The 20,824-nt window shown below is 37.6% G+C and overlaps 3 protein-coding genes across 3 annotated transcripts in view; all 3 read left to right on the top strand.

Annotated features, from left to right (window-relative positions):
- The first annotated feature begins 1,067 nt into the window (after positions 1-1,067).
- Positions 1,068-5,347, top strand: LOC146306493 (E3 ubiquitin-protein ligase TRIM39-like). Its single transcript, XM_084711031.1, has 2 exons — positions 1,068-1,193; positions 3,464-5,347. Exon 2 carries the CDS (start codon positions 3,466-3,468, stop codon positions 5,134-5,136), a length of 1,671 nt encoding a protein of 556 aa, XP_084567157.1. The 5' UTR covers positions 1,068-1,193; positions 3,464-3,465; the 3' UTR covers positions 5,137-5,347.
- Positions 5,348-7,686: 2,339 nt separating this feature from the next.
- LOC146306492 (E3 ubiquitin-protein ligase TRIM21-like) lies at positions 7,687-12,022 on the top strand. The gene is made up of 2 exons (XM_084711032.1): positions 7,687-7,912; positions 9,819-12,022. The coding sequence occupies exon 2, from the start codon at positions 9,821-9,823 to the stop codon at positions 11,459-11,461; it is 1,641 nt and encodes a 546-aa protein (XP_084567158.1). The 5' UTR covers positions 7,687-7,912; positions 9,819-9,820; the 3' UTR covers positions 11,462-12,022.
- A 2,201-nt stretch (positions 12,023-14,223) lies between these two features.
- Positions 14,224-20,824, top strand: part of cog5 (component of oligomeric golgi complex 5) — an 85,411-nt gene continuing 78,810 nt past the window's right edge. The window contains exons 1-4 of the mRNA XM_084710590.1: positions 14,224-14,329; positions 16,261-16,400; positions 16,664-16,721; positions 18,170-18,224. Of these exons, the coding sequence (XP_084566716.1) occupies positions 14,284-14,329; positions 16,261-16,400; positions 16,664-16,721; positions 18,170-18,224 (299 nt within the window). The 5' untranslated portion in view covers positions 14,224-14,283. The remainder of the gene's footprint in view (positions 14,330-16,260; positions 16,401-16,663; positions 16,722-18,169; positions 18,225-20,824) is intronic.

The following is a 20,824-nucleotide window of genomic DNA, read 5'->3' as shown; positions in this document are numbered from 1 at the left end:
CAATTGCTTGGAATGCAGCTATGCTCACTATACCACAAGAGACAGTTGCCATGAGGACTTTTTACAAAGGTCAGGTTCTGAGACCAAAGAAGCAAAACTTCAGAGATGAAGGTCATTGTATTAATCACATTTGTCTCCTCCAAAAGAACACCTTTGGGTCCCTAATTTTCTAGTGGCTAGGATTTGATGCTTTCACCTCCATGGCATGGGTTGGATTTAGGAAATTTGATGCTGGCAGTGTGTTTTCTCGTGACCTTCCAAGAGGCTTCCTTTATCCCATGGCACAATGTGATGTGATGCTAAGAGCACATTTCATTCTTTTCTTTTCACATAATTAAAAGACAGAAACAGAGAGGCAATCCAGAAGAGAAGATTAGAGGAAGACAGATATTTAAGAGGGAAGGTGTCAGCAAGCTTCTTAAAGTTGACCTGTGGTTTGATACAGACATGCAGCTGGAGCAGCTATGAATATTTACAGAAAGATGTTTGACTTTCAATCAAGATACTAAATGTACAGCCACATAAATGACCCTTAGCTTAACCTCAGCTTTCAAAGTTTCTGTTTCCCTGCCTGTCAAGCTTTTCATTCATGTTACTTTTATCATTATTTATTTATCATTACTATTTTTTTCATTTGTCAAAGACTACAGAAAAAACACCATCCTCCAAACTCATGAGACACAGTTTCATTCTTCTTCCTAAGGGTATGCTGACCAGACGTTACTACAGTCAAAATACATGAAAATGGAATTGTACCCCTTTTTTATTTTAAAGATAAAAACATCTAAACTCTACCTCCAAAACTAATGTCTGATGATGGAAAAACAGTGAGTTTGGTTACTCTTTGGTCTGTCCTTTGGCTCAAACCGGGACAGAAGGACAGAAGGTGAGGTTGTGTCCCATCAAGTTGGTATAAATTAGGTCTATTTGTGGCTGGATTGCTGTATATAGCTATTTGTTTTCTTCCTTCAGAGAAGAGCAGTGAGCTTTGAGTTAACAAATAGTTAATGTGAGAGCAGTGAGAGGTGGAGCAACACTGAAACAATGGGGCTGCTGCAGTGTCACAGTCCAGAAATGAAACTGAAAGAAAGTCTTTGCTGAAGAAAAGAAAACAAGTTTGTTTCTGCTTCAAAAGGTACATCTCACTTCATCAGGACTTTACCAGAAATACATCTGTTCACACATATACACAGGTGAGTACAGAAAATAAAACTTATTGTATTTCAACAGAGCTACAACAGTAATTGGATCTATAACCATGAAAGACCTTTACCTGTTTCAGTGCAGTAAATCATTTAAAAACTTTTTTTTTTCATTCAGGCACTGTTGTATTGAGAGAGGAAAAGCAGATTGAAAGTGTTGAATAAAGCAAAACCGTGTGTATACATGTATATAACCTGACAGGAGAATAAAAGAGTTACATGTTTGTAGCTGCATGGTCTTCACCATGAGGTTTAGCTATTATCAACACATAAATTGAGACCAATAAGAAAATATAGTTGGATATTGTAGAAGAGAAAATACAAAGAAGACATTTTACAAATGCAACATGTACCAGTCTATGATCATAAACATGAAACATGGAAAGATAAACTCAAACACTAGCTAGAGTGTATATTACCCATGGTCCTTCACTCTGTTTTACTTTATAATGAATAAATGCTATTGTAAAGTAAGATTTATTCTTCTTAATAAGTCTATAAAATGTAATACTTGCACTGCAGTGACCACAGATGACCACATGATGGCAGCATACACTGTTTTCTTGAATGATTTCATGAGCCTGCAGAACCCTGCTGGATATTTGATGAAGAATACAGTTGTATAATTCCAGTTAGCCTCTGCTCAGTGATTGTTTCTTTTCATTTTGTTTTTTTATATATGTTAAGGCTACCATTTAGCAGCTGGCATTTGCAGTAAAGATGGCATGACAAAAGTCAGGTGTACCAAATCGTATGGTGTTTATTCACAAAATGAACAGCATCAGCAATACAGCATGGCAGCAACCTAAGTGAGATCTGACCAGCAACACAGACAGATGGAAAACTGGCGCCTTAAATACTGCGTCTCTGGTAGACCCTATTAGAAGATACCATCCGAAGGTGCTATCTAAATTTTCTCACTGATTAAATTCCCCTAATCTGTATCTAAACAGTGCTGAAACCAAAACATCTACCAAACCCCACAAAATGCTGTTTAACCTATAAACAAACACCCAAACATAATTATAATCAATAAATACACAAATACAGCCAACTCCCAAATCCGCCTCCCCTTATCTTCCCACTTGGTTCCCTCCCGGAACGTTTAACACGCCACCTGTAGCCAGGGGGACTCTTTTGGTCGAACACCCTGGAGCGGACACAGGGAAAGACAGGTGAGTAACAAACAACTTAAACAATGTTTAAACTTATGCACTAGCACACACACTTTGTCACAATATTTAGCACGCCTATTTGACTGCACAGAACTCAGAATGGAATTTAAATCATTGTTCAACAACTATGAACAAATGGATGCACAACCAATACTGTCCGAGCCTAATATCACTCGACTCTCTTTCAGGCGGAGCCGAGTATCAATCGCAGCATCTGCCAGAAGACAACACAGTCACTCACGGTTTAAAATGACACATGCTATCAATAAATAGAGACAATAAATACTCTACAAAATGTGCAAAATATACAATGTGCAAATTGTTCTGTGCAAATTCTGCTAATAAAGTGCAAATATTGCTATCAAAGTGCTGAGTGCCATTATTACTATGCATAGTTTAGTTGTTTGTTAAAACGTGCAATTAATACCAAACCACATTGTGCAATATTCCCAGGGCAGAAGCCATCAGTCCACAGTAACAAAGTTTTCTATTTTTGCCAACACACATATTATGAACACCCTTCAGCAGCTCTGCAAGAATTATTATAAAATGAGCATCTTTGTGAAGACTTTTATTTTCTTTCTTTTAATTTTTCCTGAAACCTGACTTTTCAATTTGAACAATAAGGTAACGTTTTAGCCCACTGGATCACAGATTACTGTATTATTGTTACGCAGGATTGTTACTGAAACTTAATAAAATAGCAAATAAAAAAGTATTCTGGTGCAGATTTTGGTTGATTTTGGTGGTTTTGTGTTGGTCCTGTTTTAAGTAAGTAGAAACAGTGACGGGGGGCATCATGGAGGTAGATGGTGATGGTGGTGGAATTAATAGGTGTCTTGGCAGAGCAAAGGGGCAAACAGTTTTTATAACAGCTTTATAAAGACTGGTTCTTAAAAAATAAAGGTTTGTTGGGTTTTTTTGACGTAAGAATCACTGTAAAAGATTGGAAAAGCATCTGCACACACTGCAGATGTTTGTGCTCTTCTTCACATCGTTCTTTCACTAATGAATTTGCGCTCAACAGTTGTGACATATATATGTAGACATTTCGAAAATATAGTTTTTTTTTCTCTCAATTTCTAGACATGTCTTCTGCCAGCAGTCTCTTCTCTGAAGACCACTTTCTGTGTTCCATCTGTTTGGATGTCTTCACTGATCCAGTAACCATACCATGTGGACACAACTTCTGCAAGAACTGCATCACACAACACTGGGATGTTAATTTCCAGTGTCACTGTCCTGTGTGTGAAGATGTCTTTGACAGAAGACCTGAGCTACAGATCAATCCATTTATATCTGAGATGGCTGCTCAGTTCAGACTGTCAGTTATGAAGAAAACCAGCAGTTGCTCAGAATCACAATTGACCAAACCAGGAGAGGTTCTGTGTGACGTCTGCACTGAAAACAAACTAAACGCCCTCAAGTCCTGCCTGGTGTGTCTGGCCTCCTACTGTGAGACTCACCTGGAGCTTCATCAGAAAATGACAGGTCTGACAAGACATAAACTGATTGATCCTGTGGAGAACCTGGAAGTCAGAATGTGTAAGGAGCACAAGAGACCTCTGGAGATGTTCTGCAAGACAGATCAGATGTGTGTGTGTTTCAGCTGCCCTGAGTTAAATCACAAGTCACATGTCTTCATTCCTATGATAGAAGAATATGATGCAAAGAAAGCTGAACTGACAGAGTTAGATGCTGAAATTCAGCAGATGATCCAGGAGAGACAACTGAAGATACAATATTTTAAACAATTAGTTAAAGTCAGTAAAGAAGAAGCAGACAGAGAGAAAGCAGACAGTGTGCAGGTCTTCACTGCTCTGATCCAGTCTGTTGAGAGAAGTCTGGCTCAGCTCATTGATGTGATTGAAGAGAAGCAGAAAACAGCAGAGAAACAAGCTGAGGGCTTCATCAAAGATCTGGAAGATGAAATCTCTGAGCTGATGAAGAGGAGTGCTGAGGTGAAGCAGCTCTCATGCACTGAAGACCACCTCCAGTTCCTCCAAAGCTTCCCATCTCTGAGTCCTGCTCCACCCACCAAAGACTGGACAGAGGTCAGAGTTCACTCATCATATGTGGGGACTGTGAGGAGAGCTGTGGCTCAGCTGGAGGAGACACTCAGTAAAGAGATTACAAAACTGCTACAAGTTGAGCTGAAGAGGGTCCAGCAGTTTGCAGTGGATGTGACTCTTGATCCTGATACAGCACATCCTAAACTCATCCTGTCTGAGAATAATAAAAGTGTCAGTTATGGTGATATAAAGAAGAACCTGTCCAACAATCCAGATGGATTTTCTTTTACTCCCTGTGTTTTAGGAAAGCAGAGTTTCTCTTCAGGCAGATTTTACTATGAAGTTGAAGTTAAAAGGAAGACCAACTGGGAATTAGGAGTGGCCCGAGAGTCACTAAACAGGAAAGAAAGAATCAAAGCAAGCCCAAAGAGAGGCCTTTGGATTCTATGGCTGAGAAATGGAAACGAATACAGGGGTCTTGAGGATCCTAGTGTCCTTCTCTCTCTGAAGTCAAAGCCTCAGAAGGTGGGGGTGTTTGTGGATTATGAGGAGGGTCTGGTCTCCTTTTATGACGTAGATACAGCAGCTCTCATCTACTCTTTTACTGGCTGTAACTTCATTGAGAAACTCTACCCCATCTTTGGTCCCAGTAATAATGATGATGGTCTAAACTCTGCCCCTCTGATCATCAGTCCTGTGACCCTAAAAGATGAGATGAATCATTTCATTATCTCTGAAGTGAGATAATCAGTATTCTGATGGTGTGTTGAAGAGTGCCAAGAAATGCTGCTTTTTAAATTATTCTTTGTGGTCTATATTTCTTTAATGTATCCCTTTATTACTTGCTGCTGAAACACATTTCTGTGTTGTCTGTGTTGTGTTGAATTATGTTCCTATGTTATGTGTTCCAGTGTATAAGAAGTGTTTTTTTTAATAAATTTAAATAAATAAATTTGTCAAAAGGAAAGGCTTGGATTTATTTATTTTACAACATTTTCACATTTTTAGCAAATACCCCAATAGTGATATTTGTTAATCTTCTGGCAATAACAATGTGATGACCATTGGTGCTTTCACAAAATATATCTACAGAGTTTTGATAAATAATAATCAGTAATATAGACATATTAACTAAGGCAAATAATAACACAGCTACAACAGTCTGGTAAGTTCAGAAAATGAGCACTTTACAGCCAGGAAAACCAGGAAAAGACAAGACTTTTGCCATATAACAGTATAACAATATGCAAAATCTAAGACTGTCTCGTCTCATATCACAATATTCATATATATATATATATGTATATATATATATATATATATATATATATATATATATATATATATATATATATATACAGCCCTAATTTACACTTTCAACAATACAATTCAAAATAGAATGAATGGTAAGACTGGTGTTTTCTCTCAGGTTGTGGCAGGTAGATACATATATACTTATATACATATATACTTCTCATGATTTATAAAGTATTTATAAAGTCCATGCTACGAATTTTAAGAAATTTGTGTTAATAACACACTTATAATAATATTGTGTAAAATATCCAGTGCCTCCTGAACATATTGTATGCTCTTCTATCAGTTTCTCTCAGCTCTCACTTTGTCCTCGTCCCCACAGACTCACACCTCCTTGTACTCATATTTTGTGTGTGTTTGCCTAAAAAGAGACAAAACGCAAAACAAACAAAGTTAAGGATAAATTTGACTGATAGCATTATTTTTTTTTAGCATAAACCTTCTATAAGTACCTTGTGATAATATTGTTACCCTGAATTCTTTTGGCCTTGATAATCATTTAGTGAAACTTTGAAACTGTGACAGCTCTATTTCAGAAAACTTGGTACAACCAGTGATGGTGTCAGGTTCTGTCTCAATGGCTTGTAGATCATGTTGCGATCACAGCCCGTCTATGTATAGCTGCGTTTTAGTGCCAAACAACAGTTGAACTTGCATTGTATTCTGATCAATACAGTCCATTTCTTTTTTGGTTTTAATTTAATTTAATGTATTGCCAGAATCTGAAAGTTCTATTTTCCCTGGTAAAGTTCAGAAGGAACACACTTAATTCTCTCTTGCAAACATGTGCTAGGGCTGCCACATTGACTGTAGAAGAATACGGGACACCTTGACATGAGAACCACAGCTCTGTGCCAAACTGCACAGTTTACCTTGTACTCACTCGTGGTCTGTCTGCCATTTACATCTGTATTTGGACAGCTAGAAGCTGGAAGTGAGCTAAAGGTATTCGACATTAAAACAAGCAAACAAACAAAAAACAAAATAAAATGCCTCCATACTGCTCGTCTGGGGTAACCTAAGTCTCCGAAAGGCCCAACATGCCATTTGCACAACGTCACACCACACACACCAAGTCCTGACGGTGTGCATGTGAACGTGGCTCCAAGCCAAGGATCTACAGTGAAGATTCATGCTAAAAACATGGTGGAAATGACGTCAACTTGTCATGTCAGGGGTTTAGCAGACTTGGATTACACCAGACGAGCAGACGATGTTTTTATTCCGTGGTTTTTACGTTTTAAAACTGGTCACCATTCACTTCCGTTGATTCTGCAACACTGTTTTCATGTGAAACTCCAGCAGTGTTTTGTGGACTAAAAAAACTAAATCTGACCTTCAGTCAGCATGAAGGTGAGTAGATAATGACTGAATTTTCATTTTTAGGTGAACTATCCCTTTAAGAAGCTGTTTGGTTTTATTATTTGTCATGCCATTCCAAATATGTGAAAATGTAGTGTTATGCATTAGAGTAGGGTAGAGCTTGAGACAGGACATGACAGCTTTGGGTCGGGCAGTGTGTCTTACATATTTCACAGGCTTACATCGGGTTTGGGCTGTATTATTTTTTATTTTTATTTATTTTTTAAATATTTTTATTTTCTCCCCATTTTTTTTGTTTCTACTTCAAATCATTCCTTGTATTGTCCCTGCCACTGCCATCCCTGACTGTTTGGTCCATGGAGGGAAACTTGTTAAGAAAAATGTTGGGCTGTAATCAGGTTCGGGCTGAAATATGCTAATGAAGGACAAGTTCGGGTTTGGACAGAATTGTTTTTTCGGGCTTGGGCCTTTTTGGGCTCAACTTTTCAGGCCTGATTAAACTTCTAGAATACGGTGCTCATGAAAAGTAAGGGACAGTGCATTTTATTTTTCAATACAGGACCATGCTGTATTATACAGGACTGGTGGCAAACAATTATAGGTTTGCAGAATGCTTTGCCCAGTTCAGACTCTCTCTCTCTCTCTCAAACAAAAAAAAAAAGAAAGAAAAGAAAGAAAAAAGAAACTCAGTAAAAAAAAAGTTGGATCAACAGATGAGTAATAATGTGAGTCAGTGCGGAGGAACAGGACTGTTTTACCGCCAGAATCCAAATCCACAGAAACGAAAGTGAAAGGACCTCACTGCTGCAGGAGACTAACGTCCCGCTGAAAGAATCAAAGCTCGCTTCATCGTTTCCCCAAAAAACACACCAGAGACCGGCTGGTAAGTACAGCGGACGATGTTTAGTGTGATAAACAGAAAGCAACAACTTCGTGCTGACAGGGTTTCAGTGCAGTTTGACACTGAAAAGCAAAGAAAAAGGGTCAGTGTTAAGTGTCATGTTATTATTATAAATAGAGAGCCGGACTGTATTTTTCCCTCCGTTTTTTTGTGGACATCCAAAAGCAAAATGACATGTTGAAATGAATGCAAAGTCTAATTTCAGTTCATAAGATTTTTTTTTTCTCAGATTTTGGATTGATCTTTTTTTGCGCTGAAAGTGACCGCAGAGGGAGCGCACGCAGCAAAAACACTGGAATATTATCAGACATGTTAATGATTTCTGAGGAGAGTTAGTGTTTATGACAGATAATAACCTTTACTATCATACCACCTGTGTTAGACCTGTTGCATGATAATCATAAACTTCAACTTTTTGAGGGGGGATACAAGTTTTCCTTGTAGCCTTTATTGCCTTTGTGTTTGTGGTGTCTGCTCATAAGGTTGTGACACAAAGTTTAGCTCATTTCCAGGGGATTTTATTCCTTAAAGAGAGAGTTCACCCCCGAATCAAAAATACAGATTTATCTTCTTACCTGTAGTGCTCTTTATCAGTCTAGATAGTTTTAATGTGAGCTGCAGAGTTTTAGAGGGACTGAATGGCACCTGGCTTGTGGTGCTCAAAGCACCAAAAAATGCTTTTGAAATTTCTAATAGAAAGCAAAGTCACTCTGGTAGATTTGAATGTAGTTTTGTTAGATTCTACTCTAGTAAGGAAGTAGTTCTGCTCACAACAAGGTCTGTGGATCATCTTAGGAATCAGGTCATGATATTTGGGAGGAGACACTGGTTTTGTTTTTTTCAAATGTATATTTTTGGTGCTTTGAGCACCACAAGCTGAGGGCCATTTATTCCCATTTTACTGGACTGAGAGGTAGTCGCTTTACTTTAGTCAGCAATAATGTGTATAGATAAGGTCAGGCTGTAGTATAAATAGTTACAGAAAAGTATTACAGCTGCACAATTAATCAAATAATTGATTCTTAATCTATCATTAAATTAATTTCCATCTATTTTAATAACTGATTAATTGGTTTCTCTGATTTTCTCATGGCAAGTAAGAAAGTAAGAAATTAAGGTACGTTACATAACGGGTACACCAAAAACAGGATGGTTAATCATTATCCCATTATGCAGTGCATTTGTGATCAGAACTGCCACACAGTGAGAAATACGGGGAAACAGATGAATGCACGACATTTAATTTTCACTTTCTGGACTGGACAGCTGCATGAGGCATCTCATCTGCTTGGACACAAAGTTTACCTGCGCCTGGCATGCATTAATGTCAAGACCTGGATGAGATGATATGTGGAGCTTCTTGGGTGCGTTATGTCAGTTAAAGCTGCTACAAGCAGTTCTGGAGAAAGATGAGTTGATTGTTGAGTCTCCTCTCAAGAATTGCTTGTACTAGCTTTAAAAAGACGTGCAATGAGAAGGGTGGACACATAAGTACACTGTTCTAGCACTGCAGTCCAGAAACCCCTAAATCTGTTTGTTACTATGTTGCAGTTTTTGAGATTCTATCTATGAATCGTGGCTGATAAGAAAAAACTGTTGTGTGTATTCCACCACCAGTAATAATAATAATTATTGTTAATGTAAAATATAGTTATTATATTGTATTAGTTGTATAGTTTGTGCATTTGCCTTTCAGCAGTGTTACTGTCAGTCTGCCATTTTAGATATATTTTTGATTCTTTTTCATATTTTTCTTCATAATTACACTTCTCCTGAAAAATGTATTTTAAAATTCTGCTAAGATTTTGTGCGGTGATCTATTAGAAAAACATTTTTTGGGATTCACAGCAAATTACATTTTTTGTTCCCTTCTGATCTTGTTTTCTAGACATGTCTGCTGCCTGCAGTTTCTTCTCTGAGGAGCAGTTTCTCTGTTCCATTTGTCTGGATGTGTTTACTCATCCAGTCACCATACCCTGTGGACACAATTTCTGCAAGAACTGCATTACACAGCACTGGAAAATTAATGTCTTGTGTCAGTGTCCTGTGTGTAAAGATGTCTTTTACAAAAGACCTGGACTACGGGTCAATCCATTCATATGTGAGATGGCTGATCAGTTTAGACAGTCAGCTGTAAAGAAGGTCATCAGCTGCTCTGTGCTAAAATGTGCCAACTCAGGGGAAGTTCTGTGTGATGTCTGCACTGGAAGCAAACTGAAGGCTCTGAAGTCCTGCCTGGTGTGTCTGGCCTCCTACTGCGAGACTCACCTGGAACCTCATCACAGAATCCCAGGCCTGAAGAGACATGAGCTGATTGATCCTGTGGAGAACCTGGAAGACAGAATGTGTAAGAGACATGATAGACCTCTGGAGATATTCTGCAAGACAGATCAGATGTGTGTTTGTCAGTTCTGCACAGAGTCAAATCACAGGTCACACGTCTTCATTCCAATCATAGAAGAATGCAAGGTAAAGAAAGCTAAACTGGAGAAGTTAGAGGCTGAAATTCAGCAGATGATCCAGAAGAGGCAGCTGAAGATTCATCAGATCAAACAGTTAGTGAAGCTCAGCAAGGAAGATGCAGACAGAGAGAAAGCAGACAGTGTGCAGGTCTTCACTGCTCTGATCCAGTCTGTTGAGAGAAGTCTGGCTCAGCTCATTGATGTGATTGAAGAGAAGCAGAAATCAACAGAGAAACAAGCTGAAGGCTTCATCAAAGATCTGGAAGATGAAATCTCTGAGCTGATGAAGAGGAGTGCTGAGGTGAAGCAGCTCTCATGCACTGAAGACCACCTCCGGTTCCTCCAAAGCTTCCCATCTCTGAGTCCTGCTCCACCCACCAGAGACTGGACAGAGGTCAGAGTTCACTCATCATATGAGGGGACTGTGAGGAGAGCTGTGGCTCAGCTGGAGGAGACTCTCAGTAAAGAGATGAAGAAGCTGTGTGCTGATGTTGAGCTGAAGAGGGTCCAGCAGTTTGCAGTGGATGTAACTCTGGATCCTGACACTGCGAGTCCCTATCTTATCCTGTCTGATGATGAGAAACAAGTTAAGTCTGATGAGAAAGAAAACAATGTCCCAGACAACCCACAAAGATTTTCATTTTGTAACGGTGTTTTAGGAAAGCAGAGTTTCTCTTCAGGCAGATATTACTATGAAGTTCAGGTCAGAGATAAAACTGACTGGGACATAGGAGAAGCTAAAGAATCAGTCATCAGGAAGGGAAAAATCAGATTGTCCCCCAAGAATGGCTTCTGGACCATATGGTTGAGAAGAGGATCTGAGTACAAAGCTCTTGCTGGTCCTGGTGTCCCTCTCTCTCTGAAGTCGAAGCCTCAGAAGGTGGGGGTGTTTGTGGATTATGAGGAGGGTCTGGTCTCCTTTTATGATGTAGATACAGCAGTTCTCATCTATTCCTTTACTGGCTGTAACTTCACTGAGAAACTCTTCCCATACTTCAGTCCCTGTTGTACTGGAGGTGGCGTAAACGTTGCCCCCCTGGTCCTTCTCCCTCTGTGCCACACAAAGTAGACTTATCATTTGATTTCCTCTGCAAATATTCACTGTCATTCAAGTGAATATTTCTTAATTTAGTTAAAAGATGTCAAACTCGTAATACTGCAAAATCTTACTGACAGTCAAACTATCATCCACACAGCAGGGGAAAAGTTATTCCTGACCTTGGTTGTGTTTTCTAGGTTTGGTGTGATAACTACATGTAGCTAATCACCTGTACAGGTCATTCTTCATTCATTTTGCTCTGCAAACCAAACCAAACCAAAAAGGGCTGTTATCGGTTTTAATACGCTCCCAAAAAAATTAGTTTGGGTTAATTTAAGGCCTGACGATTTTCCCTGAAATGTTTGTATCATGAAGGGTCAAAACTTTATTTGTTAAGGGAATGTGTTTCTGCTCATAGGTTTTGATCTAATCTTTTCCAGAGAATTCCAGAGAAAAACATGGCCAGTTGTAGCACTTTCATAAGGATCCTGTCTAGTCATTTCAATAATATGCCAAGTGGTTGGCTGGAGCTTTCACTGTTGCCAAAAAGTTGATTTTCAGTTAATTAGTAGGTAGTGTTACTTCATCCAATTAACCGCTGAATTGGAAAGAGTAATTTACACTATTTACACTCTGATACCAGTATTAGAAAATTGGCCTAATGTGTAAATATGCGAGTCTATAATAATTTCAGAACCTGAAACAGGATCCTGCTTCTTCCCAGCAGCGTTCTGTTCTGTACACCCTTTTCCCAGGATGGTGAAGTCACATTCACTGGCATTCATTCCGTATATTTGTTCATGTTTTAACAACAGTGATAGCAATCATATTATATGTGTTAGTCATATACAGCAATTCAAAAATAATGGATATTTCTTTACTGCATTTGTATTGGATAGGTACTGGGGATTGTCTGTTCCTAAAGGTTTACATATCAGAAATGGTATCAGAAAGATAAAAAAAATGGTATTGAAACATCTCTACACTTTGGGTGATGATGATGTTATATGGTCATCCTGATTCAGCATCCATGTCCTGAAGACCGGGAGAAAATGAACCAACTGAATTTGTCTGTATATGAATGAATGTCTAATGTAAACATTATTTTTTGTTTCAACTTGTCAAACATTTCAGTATATTAATTTACTTTTTGTATGGTCTGATTTGTTGTCTGTATTAATAGTATCAGAGCTTTGCCAAAGATGATGGTAAATTCATTCTAGAGATAGTGTTAGATTTGCAGACTCATCAATGCAACTTGGACATTTATACATATATCTTAATAACATATTACTACAACCTAACCCAAGCAAAATATCCACCATGTGATGTAATTTGACTTGAGAGGGGCTTTCTTTTATGAAACAATATGTTGTCATTTTGTACGCTGGTTAAGTGCAATGTTCTTATGGTGTATATATGTTTATGTACATTGTTATGGTACAAATATTTTATACCTGCGTGTGTTTTGTTTATGATATGTTGGCCTGCTTGAGGACTACATTTCCTTTTAGTACTTTTTGTGTGATTCATCACATCAAATGAAATTAAATGAAAACACAAATAGTGGATGACATGAGGGATTGCATTTGGTAATTGTTGTCTGTTTTTGAAACTTTTGAATAAAAGATAAAAGACAATCTAAAATTTTCTTGAAACAGCTAAAATAAATCAAAAACAACCAAGAACAATTACAGAAACACAAAAAATAATGCGTTTCTTGCCACCTGGTGGATAACATGAGAAATGAATAAATTAGTAAATAAACAGAGGTTAGACTCTGAACAAATGAATACTTTTAAGAATAAAAAAAGCAGAAATAAACTGAGGTATACATATATTGTGTAAACTTTGTCACTTCAGAATAATTTTTCCTTCAGCATTTTCTGAAATATTTACAAAAGCATTTAACGATTAGTAATTGCAAACAACACAGGTTATTTCAAGTATTATTTCCAAATAATAGACAAGATCAGTTTTAAAATTTCTTAAGATTAACAAGAAATGAACAATAACTTGGGGCCGTGAGTTCTTTCCATTTATAATCAAAGAAGAACAAATTCCACATGTTTTGACAGCCTTTATATTTAATAAAAAGAGGTTGTGTTAATAAGAAGTTTAAAAAAGATAAACATGACACAACAAAATGCAAATATAAAGCCAGAAAATATTATTCATTAAAACAAATACATTAAATGAGATGTACAAATGTATTGTCTTGATTGCTTTTTGTTTTTGGAGGAGAAAATAGTTTTTATTCTGAAAAATAGTGATATACGTGTTTTATAAGGGTTAGGCTATTAAATTTGGATTTGTGAATATAAGACCTTTTTTAAGAGAATAATAAGGTAAAAACTTTGATTTTATTTACCATCACATTTACTGAAACCAAATAAATCAAGTATAGAGTAAAATCAGTCGATATTATCATAAATAAATGTACTTAATTATTCAACTATTAATTTGTAACTTAATTTAAATAATATATTTATTTTATTTGTTTATTAATTATTTCAGTTTAATTATTCAACAATTGATAATTCATTATTAAAAGATTTATCTACTTAAAGTTGAGAAGTTTGTGTTCAAGGCTCTCTTCTTGGTTCAGTTAAGGGGGGGAAATAATAGTTTGGTTTGAAATAGCAAAATTTAGCACTGAGCCCTGAAGGCAAACTTCTCCCCTGTTCCTAAAAGTGCAAAAATCGTGGATGTTTCATAAATTTTGTTATTCATTTCAACAATGTTCAATACGTTGAAGACATTCACAGTGTGTGTGTGGCCCTTTAAGGCTCGTGCAACGTCTACAGTAGCTCGCGTCCCCCTGATTATACGTCACACGCGGAAGTACCAACATGGAGGACGGCAGAGAAGCTTCCACGAATTCACTTCTGAAAGATGGTAAAAACTGCTTTATGAACGGCGGTAGTGATGTAAACCGTACATTTAAGTGTTCGTCTATAGTTCTAAAACGTGTTATCAGCGGCTCTGTAAAATGACCACATTTGTTTTGCAGCGAACTTCTACTAAAGCACCTTCAAGCTAACAGCTATCTTTATTACATTTCTTATTTTTATTATGACGTGTCTATCTGTATAAAACACGCTCACCGAGAACACATTCCTGGCAATGCAAATATATTTTATACTGCTCAGTTTACTGCAGACAGCAACTAACTATAACCTTCCTCTCTCTGGAGCTGAGAGAGGAAGATGCAGACAGTGAGCAGGTCTTCACTGCTCTGATCCCGAGTGTTGACAGAGGTCTGCCTCACATCAGTAACATGATTGAAGAGAAGCGGAAAACTACAGAGAAACAGGCTGGAAGCTTCTTCAAAGAGCTGGAGGAGGGATTCTCTGGTTTTGTTTTAAGCTGCACCACAAGTCTGATATGCCCCCCCCCCCCCCCCCCCTCCACTGAAAAATATGTTCATCTCTTCGTTCCTGGAGTTGGATATTTGAGCTTCACTGTGCAGAATGAATGAATTCATCTGCTGGAAGTGGAAAAGTTCTCTGGTCATTAAAGATATTGTTTAAGGGGTGGGCCTATGGGCAGGATTTGTTACATCACAACATATTTAGGAGTCATTTCTGGTCCAGTTTGCAGCTTATATTGGGGTTTGCATCTAATGATTATTTCCATAGTTGATTAGTTTCTTGATTAACTGATTAATGTTGATCAGTGCCCAAAACCCAAGATTACGTTCTCAAATGTCTTGTTTTGTCCACAACCCAAAGATTTATCATTTATTGTCAGAGAGAAATGAAGAAACTGGAAGATATTCACATTTGAGAAGGTGAAATCAGAGAATTTTGACTTCAATTAATCATTGCAGCTCTAACACATACAAGGGTCATAGAGACACCTGAAACCACAAGTACACATGCATTGAGAATGGGCTTTACAGTGAAATAGGAGACAACTTGTCTCCAGCAAGAAAATTTAGACATGAAAAAATGAGCATATTAGGGTTAAATGTCAATGTTTTTTCTCACTTGTCTGGTTGGGCAAGTGGGTCAGAATAAAATGTACTTGCCCAAAGTCAATTTTTGCTTGTCCTTGGACAAATTGTCTTATTTATTTATCATTATGAAATAATAACAAAGACTATATTTAGCATGTCATGTCACATTAATTTAGTGTGGCAACTAATGATTATTGATTAATCTGCCCATTATTTTCCAGATAAATCAATAACCAATCTTTTTTTTTTTTTTTTTTTTTTTTTTTTTTTTACAAAATTTCCAAAGAATAGTGAAAAATGTCCATCTCAGTTTTTCAAAGCACAAGATGAAGTCTTTACTGTCAGTCCAAACACCAAACATATTCACGTTAATATGATAATACACAGAAAAGTGGGACATCTCCATATTTGAGAGGCTGGAAACCACATTTTTTTGCATTTTTACTTAGCTTTTTTTTTTTTTTTTTTTTAACACCTGCTTGATCGGGCAAGTGAGTTGTTAGACTTACTTTCCTGACATAGCATTTTATTTGCCCTAGGCAAGCGGGAGTCCTGCATATTCATATGTTCTGTGATATTTAATGAGATGGAAGGAGTAGATGCTTTTTTAGGTATTTTAATGTAGAAATTCTACTACATGAGACACAATATGCCACATGCAGACAATTTGTATATACAAACCCCGAAAAGAGGTTGGGTTGCTGTGTAAAACATGAATAAAAACAGAATACAAGTAAGCATGTATGTCCCTGAAAAAGCTGGATGACAGCATATGTCACTCCAAAACTTATATGTATCGTAAAGAATAGTGTTCTGTTGTCAGTGTGAATACAGTGGCTGATTTGAGGATGTCCTGCTGTGTTTGCAGAGTGCTACGCTGATTTCCTGGCAGAGGACTTTGATGTGAAGACGTACACGGCTCAGGCTATTCACCATGCTGTCATTGCTGAGCAACTGGCCAAGCTGGCACAGGGCATCAGTCAGCTGGACAAGGAGCTGCACAGCCAGGTATGAACCCAACACACCACGACACAAACACACTGATTTACTGCAGTCTGAAGGGGAAACTTCATTATACTGTGTTTTTAGATTGATTTTGTAACTTCCAGGCAGCAATTTGGTTTCACTTTATTTCATTGTGGGAATTAAGCAGAAAGGAGCCACATCCACACACACACACACACACACACACACACACACACACACACACACACACACACGTATATATATATGTATATATATGTGCATATATTTATACTTCTTCCCTCCAGGTTGTGGCCAGACATGAAGACCTGCTGTCTCAGGCAACAGGGATCGAGTCTCTGGAAGGTAAAGAGACACATTTTCACATGCTACCATTCTAACTTGAAGAACAGAATTTGTAGGAACAGTTTCATTGGATTTTAAAGGATTTTCCTTCCTGGCTGTCACTTGTTTTGGTTCATTTCAGTATACTACCTAAAACTTTTGCAGACATTAGTAAAGATAAATGGGTGACATCATTTGATCACCTTTATTCAAGTTTTTCAAGCACAATGATGCAAGTGTGAGCAGTGACAGTACAGTCAACAAAACACAAATGTGAGATTTAGCTGTTGCATCCATATTCTGTGTCATTGTTTCATTACTTTCCAGGCATCCACACTGAACTGCCAACCCTGTGCTCACCAGCTGCTGTGGTAGTGGGCCAATCATATATTGCATTAAATCAGAGAACTTTTGCAATGATTGGCCACAAGCACAACCACATAAATAGTATTTTTTTCCAAATCTGGGTACAAAAATAATCTAATGCAGGTATCGTTTGACTGAAGAAGTTTTGATACTATTTGGTTCTGGGTTATTTTGGTCGATACCTTACATGTATCATGTACCAATACCCAGCTGCATGCCCAAGAGGATGGGTTTTATTAACATTAAAATTCATGTCATATGTGTAATAATGTTCTGAAACCAACTGTCAGGTCTGTCAGTAATCTCAGAGTTTTGCACCAGCATGCAGTTGCACATGGCTGGTCTTTTTAAAATTGGCCAAGCAAGAACAGTGACCTATTTCTTCTGGTGAAGGGCTCATTGCAAGGGTGAAATAATCTCAATATACATACAAGTCTCCTTCAAAAACAGTCCCAGGCACACTGTAGGGTTTGTACAAAATTAAAATGCTTTTATTTTACATGGCAAGAAGTGTTAAAAAAAATCACCAACACAGGTCTTCATCAGGGGCAGACAGGAGTAATGATTTAAATTAACTCCCACTCTCATCTCCTCTTTCTTTTATCTGCTTTCATTCACTTCCTTCCATCCTCCTCCCTCCCCTTTTAATGTATCACTTCCTTGTTGTTTGACCAATAGACTTGCACCTTGACAGGGAATGATCCTCCCACTCAGCTCATTAGTGTAACACAGCAGAGGTGTGCCAGTTACTCCTGACTGACCCTGATGAAGACCTGTGTTGGTTGCAACATGTTTGTCATTTTTAATACTTTTTGCTATGTAAGATAAAGCCATTTTAATTTTGCATACACCTTACAGTGTGCCTTGGATTGTTTTTGAAGGAAACTTGCACCAAAAGAAAGACCCAGATGCACTTCCACTCTGTTGTCTTTGAGAACAGTGGCCTGTTTTTGTTTCTACTCTGCCTGTCCACCTATTGCAGTTCTTGCTTTTCACCACAAGAGAGAGCTGGCATTCCACAGATGAAGTCTGCTAACAAGGTAGCTCTAAAAATCAGTGTCAAAATGACCTGAAAGTAAAAGACTTGTTTTTGTTGTTTTCAGGGGTGCTTCAGATGATGCAGACAAGAATCAGTGCTCTTCAGGCAGCTGTTGACAGGTAAATATGTTTTATTTACATGTTTATTCAGATCAGATATGATTATCATCAACATTTACCCAGATATTATTGGTTTCAGTGCCTGCTGCTTCACATTTACACACCTGTTTCCATTCTTTGCTGGGACTTGGAGGAGTTCCATGATTGTTTATTTGATCTGAGTCCATAAAGCCTCAAAAACATGGTTTCAAAATGGACATTTTTCTGTAATATATTTACTGTAATAAATCATAAAATGACCACGATGTGTCACTTGACAGCAATGCTACAGCTGCAGTCTCCCTTTTGAAATTTCCACTCTGGACCAAAATAACAGTTTGCATGTCCATATCAAGTGAATCAGAGTTCAAATTAATGCTGATTTTTTTCCTGAATGAGTAAATGAGTTTGGCAGCCACTTAACTCATCTTCCAGAGTGTGTTATTTCAGAACAGTGGGCTTTTGTTCTCAGGGTAACAGGCTGAACTTTACACTGACAAACAACTGACAGTTAAACACAGCTTATCAACCTACAGGGAAATAACTTGCTTCAACAACAGATCATATATTTAACAGGATTATAACCTATTTAATATACAGTCTATGGCGCCTGTACTCATTTTTGCACATGCAATGGCTACATATTGCTGCTTTAAATATATATGACTACATACACAATCAAAGTTGAAATTTTGACAGCAGCATCTTTAATAATTCTATACTAAGTGTCTAACAAAAAAACCTCAGCTGATCTTCATCAGGATTGTGTGGTTTGGTCAGATTTGATTGACAGTGGCCTGGCAACAGAAGCAAAACACCTCACAACTCAACAATTGAGGTAAATTCTGATTGGTGCATGAAATTACCTTTTTTCCAACTAGGAAGGACTCTCTGCCTACTTCCAATCAGCAAGGAGAGCTCAGACAGAGACACAATACCACGAAATTAGCATCAGCCATCAGCCAATTGCTAGTAAAAATATGCAAGCGGCTGGTAGATTTGCTTCACTTACCAGCCAATAAAAAAAAACAAAAAAAAAAAAAACAATGATAATCTGTTGAGCGTCTGGTGAAATTTGAACATTCACTAGCCATTGTGTTGGAAACAAAAAAAAGTTGCACCCTGAAATCTTTCAAGGGAAAACTGTTCCAAAGCAGGAAATGGTGTGTTCATGTTGGACCATGCAGAGTGGATAACACTGAAGTACTGAAGTGTAGAAACAGAATGTAGCTCCTCAGGATGCCTCACATAGGATTTCTTGACTGGACAAACTCATGATTCATATTATTGGCCTATTGGCTGATACGTCTTTGGATGTACGTGATTAGTTGTCTTTTATGTTTTTCAACCTTTCAATCCTATTTAAGTGTTTGTGTTCACATGTCTCATGATGACCCTGATGAAGGCCAGAACCAAACTGTTGCTCTACAAATAAAGTTGTTCAATGTACTACAACCATGGCAGGAGTTTTACCTTATGACTCCTTTTTTATTGCAGCAGTAACAAATAGACTAATAGCCAGTACCACGTGTTGCTGTATACATGACTACCACTCACCCTCTTGTCCTCTTCCAAGTGTGTAGGACAGGGGTCTGCAACCTTTACGATCAAAGGAGCCAAAAAAAAAAAAATCTGTCTGAAGTCGCAACTATTAAATTCTCTCTTTTCCCTGAGGACTTTTCTTTTTTTGATTTGGCATTCATGGCTAGTTTATAGAGACTCAAGAAGATGAGCCACTGTCAAAATTTAGTTGACAAAATATTTTTTCGGTGTATAGGCTACGTATTTTTACACTTAAAGAACATAAGTTTTAAATTGACAGTGAAGAAAAAAAACAGCTGAGACAACTCTTTTGATTTTTGAGTTTGAGCCCAACTTAAATTCTTGAGTTTTGAAATAAACTTTAAAAAGTTTCCCTGACCTGTAATCTTTAGTTGAAATGAGTTACTTTTCTTCTTCAGATAAACTTGAATTTACTCAATAATTTTTAAAACAACTTTTTTGGGGGTTGTAAAACTCAAAGATTTAAGTTTATCTTAACAGGAAAAGTTAATAATCTCTATTAGGTAAAACCTTTTTCAAAATTTAAGAATTTTGAGGTGGGCTCAAAAATCTGTTGCAGTATGTTGCCATTAAGTTTGAATTTTCTCAAGTGTTTCATCTTTACAGTGTAGACATACAACAATATAATAATAAAATAAATGAAAATTAAAATGTGAAAAAACAATAACTGATATTCATTTCCATATAGTTTTTTGCCAAAGACACAGGGAGCCACTGGAGAGCAGACAAAGAGCCAGGGGCAGGTTGCAAACCCCCAGCGTATAAAAACTTTACGTCTTAATTCCACCAGGCACGGCTTTGTGGCGTTACAGCTGCGCCACATCAGCCGGAGCTGATCGCAGCCATTCTACATGCTGCTTGTGATTCCACCATGAGCGCATCCCAGCTCTGCTTCAGAAACTCACAGAGTCTGTTTTCAGTGGATGCTGTGTCAATTAGCACAGAGCTGATTGAATGGACAGGAAGTCAGACACAGAAAAGGCAGGGAGAATCCAGTTAATTTTCAAAATAAAAGACCCCATGCAGACTCACGATCATAGAGACAGACAAAAGAAACT

Source organism: Lutjanus erythropterus, chromosome 22 (genome assembly GCF_056507025.1).
Source record: "Lutjanus erythropterus isolate fLutEry1 chromosome 22, fLutEry1.hap2, whole genome shotgun sequence".
NCBI classification, from domain to species: domain Eukaryota; kingdom Metazoa; phylum Chordata; class Actinopteri; order Lutjaniformes; family Lutjanidae; genus Lutjanus; species Lutjanus erythropterus.
The sequence above is the reverse complement of the archived record's forward strand: the minus strand, read 5'-3'. Positions and strand labels throughout refer to the sequence as shown.

What these genes read in the sequence shown, in the direction of transcription:
- LOC146306493 (XM_084711031.1), top strand. Translation starts at nt 3,466, where the DNA reads ATGTCTTCTGCCAGCAGTCTCTTCTCTGAAGACCACTTTCTGTGTTCC.
- LOC146306492 (XM_084711032.1), top strand. Translation starts at nt 9,821, where the DNA reads ATGTCTGCTGCCTGCAGTTTCTTCTCTGAGGAGCAGTTTCTCTGTTCC.